The sequence below is a fragment of the Lactuca serriola genome, chromosome 2 (genome assembly GCF_051521515.1).
Source record: "Lactuca serriola cultivar US96UC23 chromosome 2, Lser_US96UC23_V15, whole genome shotgun sequence".
Taxonomy (NCBI): domain Eukaryota; kingdom Viridiplantae; phylum Streptophyta; class Magnoliopsida; order Asterales; family Asteraceae; genus Lactuca; species Lactuca serriola.
This window is the reverse complement of record NC_136409.1, coordinates 132160820-132167254: the sequence shown is the minus strand read 5'-3', so window position 1 is coordinate 132167254 and position 6435 is coordinate 132160820. Positions and strand designations below refer to the sequence as shown.

The 6435-nt window shown below is 37.8% G+C and overlaps 1 protein-coding gene across 1 annotated transcript; it reads right to left on the bottom strand.

The window, feature by feature from the left end:
- Nucleotides 1–435: 435 nt before the first annotated feature.
- Nucleotides 436–2209, bottom strand: LOC145089581 (uncharacterized). Its single transcript, XM_079028001.1, has 3 exons — nt 1957–2209; nt 1481–1783; nt 436–977 (listed from the first exon to the last, which is right to left on the bottom strand). Exons 1-3 carry the CDS (start codon nt 2207–2209, stop codon nt 436–438), a joined length of 1098 nt encoding a protein of 365 aa, XP_078884127.1.
- Nucleotides 2210–6435: the final 4226 nt, after the last annotated feature.

The window sequence follows — 6435 nt, the reverse complement described above, 5'->3', positions numbered from 1 at the left end:
CTGTAACTAATTTTCGCTACCGGAGCAAATGTCTCGTGAAAATCTACGCCTTCGACTTGTGTATACCCTTTTGCTACGAGACGGGCTTTACACCCATTTTGAATCAATTGGTTTCTTTCCTGGAGGAAGAGAGGTAAGAACCCAAGTTCCATTATATTCAAGAGATTGAATTTCTTTACTCATTTCCTCTCTCCAATTTGGGTCAACAACTGCTTCAGAAAAGTTTTTAGGCTCATCATTTGAAGTGATGGCCGCAAGGAAGGCTTTGTGAGACTTAGAAAATTTATTATAAGAAACAAATTGAGATATAGGATGTACCGTTGAGGATTCTGATTCAGGAACATTGGCAGGAACAATGGTGGAATGCTCGAGTGAGGGTGGCAAATCAATGACAAACTCATTTAAATGCTTAGGTTTGGTTTTCATCCTTGTACTTCAGCAATTTTCCTTTTGTGGAGTCTCATTGATAGTCGATGGACCAATCTCTTCATGATCTTCAACAATATTGTCACTGTGACTTTGCTCGTTATGTTCGTTTTCTGAGGACTCATTTCTAGTTTCAGTCTGATCTATGATCGGTTCTTCTTGAAAGGCATTTTGCTGGTCATTCCACTCATCCACTTCTCTTTGAATCTTGTTTAAATCTTCAGCAACGCTTGTTTCATTTAAGTCCTTATGACTCTCATAATCCTTTCCAAACGGAAAAATATTTTCTACAAAAGTGGCATTACGACTAACATATAATTTTTCTTCCTTTAAATCGAAAAATTTATATCCTTTTTGTCCCATTGGGTAGCCTAAGAATACACATGGTTTTCCTCTTTCACCAAACTTATCCTTCTTTCCAACGTTGTCATGGACGTATGCCAAGCATCCAAACAACTTTAGATGATTGTAAGATGGGGTTTTTCCAAGTAGAATTTCATGTGGGGTTCTATTCTCAAGAACTTTTGTGGGTAATTTATTGATGATATATGCTGCCGTTAAAATGCAATCTCCCCAAAATTCTATTGGTAATGATGCTTGAAAACGTAGCGCCCTACCCATTTCCAAAAGATGTCTGTGTTTTCTTTCAACTACGCCATTTTTCTGTGGCGTATAAGGACATGAGGTTTCTAAAATAATTCCTTTCTCTCTATAGAATTCTATCATATATCTAGACTTGAATTCTGAGCCATTGTCTGTTCTAATTCTTTTAACTCTTGTGTCAAATTGTGTCTTAGTCATGTTACAAAAAGATGTGAGTAAACGCCCAACCTCAGATTTATACCTCATTAAATAAACCCAAACTCCTCTACTGTAATCATCAACAATTGACAAAAAAGATAGTGTTCTCCATTTATAGTAGCATTTTGGTACGGACCCCATATATCAACATGTATTAAATCAAAACTCTTTATTGTTTTAGAAAAACTAATGGGAAAAGGTAGTTTGGTTTGCTTTGCTCTAAGACATGAATCACAAAACTGATTACAATTACCTACATCTATTTGTTGTAACTTTTTCAATACTCCCTCTGAAGCGTGTCCCAATCTTCTATGCCAAATCATCTCTTTATTTAAAGTTGCCATTGCCACCCTACATTCCTTGAACGACTCTAAATAGTACAATCCACCACGTTCCTTACCCGTCCCAATCAGGTTCCTCGAACGTAAGTCCTGTATATAACATGTTTTTGGAAGAAAGGTTAGTAAGCAATTTAAGTCATTCGAAAGACGACTTATTGAAAGTAGATTACAGTTGAAATTTGGAACATTCAACACATCTCTTAACTCAAAGTTATCTGAGAGATGTATATCACCAATATTTTCAATAGGGATAGATGTACCATTAGGTATGGTCACAAAACTACTATCTTTACTAGTTTTGGGATTTTTTTTAACCATTCTTTATGTGGGGTTATATGCTCACTAGCCCCAGAATCAATGATCCAAGAATTTGGAGTTGTAATCTTACCAGTCATGTAAGCTTTTGGGTTATTCTTACCACTCATGTTAGCCTTAGGAAGGTTATCACCAATTTTCGATGCCCTGAGCAGTCTCATAAGATCCTCATACTCTTCTTTTGTAATTGTAGAAGAGCATGTTTCTTCTACAACTACAGCTGCCTTAGCTTGCGCCTTTTGTTTTCCAGCCTGGGCCTTTGCATTTGTGGATTTGGAGTTCCACCACTCCGGGTAGCCGATTAATTCAAAACAGCCTTCAACCATGTGACCGGTTTTCTGACAATGCGTACACCATTTATCCTCGGTTCTTCTTCGATTTTCTTGTCTTATACTTGATTGTGGTCCAACTTTATTATTTTGGCGTGGTGCGGATCTTCCTGTTGTTTGGAACGCAGACGAATTGGAGTTGTAATTTCATGCAGTTCCAATCTGGCGCTGCTGTTCATCTTGGCTAACAAGGTGATAAGCCGCATTTAAAGTGGGTAAAGGGCTGCTGCTAAGGATCTGGGTTCTTACAGCATTAAATTCCTCATTCAGCCCCATAAGAAAATCGTAAAGATGTTCTTTGTCATGGAGTCTAGCAATCTCTTTATTGATTTTGCATTTACATCCTTTACAAGAACACGTGGAAATCTGACTTATGGACCAGATCTCATCCCACACACCTCTTAATTTTGTCTAGTATGAGGACACAGTCATGTTGCCTTGTTGTATGGTAGTGATAATTCTTCGCAATTCATACGCTCATGGAGCGTTCTCTTTTCCAAACCTTTCTTTGAGATCAAGCCAGATCTCATGGGCAGTGACAGCATATTTCACACTTCCTTTTATCTCCTTCTCCATGGCGCTCACAAGCCATCCACGCACCATGGCGTTACATCTCTTCCAGTTGCTCAAATTGGCTGAATCTTCTTGTGGCATGGGTAGAGTTCCATCAACGAACCCGAATTTGTTTTTGGCATAGAGGGCATTCGACATCTCATTTTCCCAGTCACCATAGTTTCCATCACGTAAGAGATTTTCTCCCACAAAGTTTTGCCCTGGATGGTCCGAACTCGCAAGAAAATAAGGAGAAGATACATCGAGTGTAGGCTTCTCTCCTTTGGACGATCCTGACGTATCCAAGCCTGTCATCACAGATGAATACTAGGATTATATTCCCAGGTTTTGCTTTGATACCATGATAAATTTAGAGGAATGAAATTGCTTTTTTTTTTTTTTCTGAATAATAAAAACAAATACAGGGAGCTCCTTATATAGGAGTAAAAGCTAAAGATAAGCATAAAGGTTAATAATTATCCTAACCCTTGTATAGCAAGAAACGAAAAAGAAGGAAATTAAATTAATCTCAACATTTAGTTTTGTTAAAGATTAATAAATATTTCAATTTTTTTTGGTAGTTAAAAGTCATATGTATTATTTTACTAATTTAGTTTTGTAATTTTTTGGAAAACGACAAATGATTTATGATAAACAAACTGCAAATTTAAAGGGAGATAGTCTCCACTCCTCCCAGTTTCAAACCCCCACTACCCCTTCCATAGAAATGTCATAGATTTAATATTATCTAAAAGCTTACTGGAAGAGATTGAGTATTGCTCGATCATCTCATCATTTCCAAACTTTCATGTACACTAGAGCATTCTGTAAAATTATAAAATATTATCGAGCATTCTGCGGAGCTTGAACAATTAACCTGGGCCGAAAATATTATAAATTGAAATTAACATTCTTTAAAAAAAAACAAATTGTTTTCAACAAATAAACACAAAAAACATCTAGAAAAAGAATTACAACTCAGTCCGACGACCTTTAATGTCTTTAAATTCATCAATTACAGACTTCGAATCAATGTTTTCAGTAATTTATTTTTCTATGTAAATCACCAAGTTGTTTGGGAGAAAATCATCCGACATCTTATTGCGAAGACGGTTCTTGAATATTTTCATTGCTGAAAATCCTCTTTCTGTTGTTGCAGTAGAAACGGGAAGTGCCAAGATTAACCGAACCACTCTATCAAACAAATAATATGTCTCACGTGAGTTTCCACAAGACGCTTGCATAGGTCAGCAATAGTTGATACACCACTTAATCTGGGATTCTTTGTGATATCAATATTAAAAATCTCCAATTGATATCGTAATTGAATCCTCACTTGCTCCGTAAAATCTTCAGGATAATACTTCTCAATAAGAAGACAAATTTGATCAACGTTAATCACTTTAGAAACTAAAGTAGAATTAAGTCTTAACAACTCCATCGTCCGATCATTGAATCTATTATTCAACTCATGTAATTGTTTGTCCAATGTGGTTGTAAACAAATCCACTCGATAAAAATCTTCAACCAACGAACTGTGTCAATTGACACTTATCGTAAACGGTTCTTCAATATTTGCGTTTCATTTTGCTTCACTATGATATTTTCAATGTGTGCTGCTTGATTCATCAAGTTTTCAATGAATGCAACAACATTTCTATGTTGTGAGCAACCAATATGTTTCAAGAAAGCACAATTTTTCTTGTCATTAACTTTTTTCCAATTGTCAAATCCTTTAACAGTAAATGCATCGTAACCATGACACACACTTGGTTTATCATTGAATATATAACAAATAAAACAATAAGAAGCGTTTGTTGTTGGAGAAGTTTTGTCCTTTGATGTTGAACCGGATTTTGTGATAAATAAATGGCGGAAACATTATCACAATAGACAATGGTCGCCTTGGGAACCAAAACATGTAACTCAATAAGCAAATTACGAATCCAACTTGCCTCAGCAACGGTATTTGCCACCCCTCTGTATTTTGCTTTTGCACTAGATTTGGAGATTGTGTTTTGTCTTTTAGAAGACCAAGAAATTGAATTCTCACCCAAAAAACACAATAATCAAAGATGGAGCGGCGTGTATCGGCCATCCGCCCCAAACAGCGCCCGAGTATGCGACTAGGGACTTAGAGGGGGGAGACGAAGATGGTTAAACCGTAAGCCAATGTGCCTTGAAGGTACCGAAGGATACGCATTAAAAAGTTAAAATGCGAGTCTCATAGTGGATGAATTAATAGACAAACTTGTTGAACATCATAGGTAATATCAGGGCGGGTGAATGTTAAGTACTAAAGAGCGCCTACTAGCTGTCTGTATAATGTCCCATCAGGAAGTAGTTTACCTGCTATGTTACTGAGTTTACCGGATGTGTCAACCAAAGTGGTTGTTGGCTTACAGGAAGACATGGATGCACGGTGGATAATGTCTCTCACATACTGAGATTGTGAAAGGAAAGGTCCCTTTTCATCTCGTGTGACTGTTATGCCCAAAAAATGGTGTAAAGGCCCCAAATCTGTCATAGCAAAATCGTTTGACAAGCTAGTAATGATGTTGTGTAAAAGATCTGAATCTGATGCAGTCAAGATTATGTCATCGACATATAACAAAAATGCTAAGTGAGTCCCGCGGTGCAAAATAAACAACGATGTGTCACAAGTACTACCATGAAAGCCTTGAGAAGTAATAAAGGGGGCGGAGCGATGAAACCAGGCTCTAGGGGCCTCTTTTAGGCCATATAATGACTTCTTATGTCGGCAAACATGGTTAGGGAAATTTTAATCAACAAAGCAGGGTGGTTGGTACATGTAGAAAAGTTCCATGAGATCGTCGTGTAAGGATGCATTCTTGACATCGAGTTTATGTATGGACCAAGAGCGTGAGACAGCCAGTGACAAAACGATACAAATAGTCATTGGTTTTACAACCGGACTAAACGTGTGATCACAATCAATTCCAACCGTCTAAGATTTCCCATTGACTACTAAACAAGCATTATATCTCTCCAATGTTCCATTAGACTTAAATTTGTTCTTGAACAACCACATACAATGAATAACTGCGCTATTAGTTAGACGGGGCACAAGTTCCCACGTATCGTTATCTTTAAGAGCATTATATTCGGTAGTCATGGCATTTTTCCAATTTGAGTCCGACATGGCAATTTGGTAGGATTTGGGAACAAGAGAGATCTTGTGTCTGCTGGTAACATGTAAGTTTAAGCGTACTTTAGGTTTGGAAATTCCATATTTGGCTCGGGTAGTCATCGGGTGATGGTTTACAGGTTCGATGACAGGTTGGGTAGGAGACTGGAGGTTGGTTGATTGAGTCGCCGAGGTTATAGGGCTGGTTTGGGTAGGGGAGGGTGATGCAAGAGAGTTGGGTGGCGAATGAGTGGACTGAAAATCAGGTCTTAGGTGTTGGGTCAACACATGAGGGAGTTGGTCAAAATAAGGAAAGGAGTATGTAGTAGATTGAGTGGATTCGTTTAGAGGGAACGAGTTCTCATCGAACACCACATGGCGAGAAAGGATTATTTTTCCTATGAGTGGGTCGAGGCACCTGTAACTACGAAAATCTTGTGGGTATCCAAGAAAAACACAACGGGTGGAACGTGGGCTGAGTTTATTAGGTTGAATAGCTGATAGGTTGGGATAACAAGTACAA

Excerpts from the sequence above, each read along its gene's own strand:
- LOC145089581 (XM_079028001.1), bottom strand. The coding sequence starts at position 2,209 with ATGGTTGAAGGCTGTTTTGAATTAATCGGCTACCCGGAGTGGTGGAAC. Across the intron at positions 1,784-1,956 it reads CCCAAAAGCTTACATGACTG|ATAACTTTGAGTTAAGAGAT; the intron begins GTAAGATTACAA and ends TACATCTCTCAG. Across the intron at positions 978-1,480 it reads GTTACAACAAATAGATGTAG|CATATATCATCAATAAATTA; the intron begins GTAATTGTAATC and ends TTTTAACGGCAG.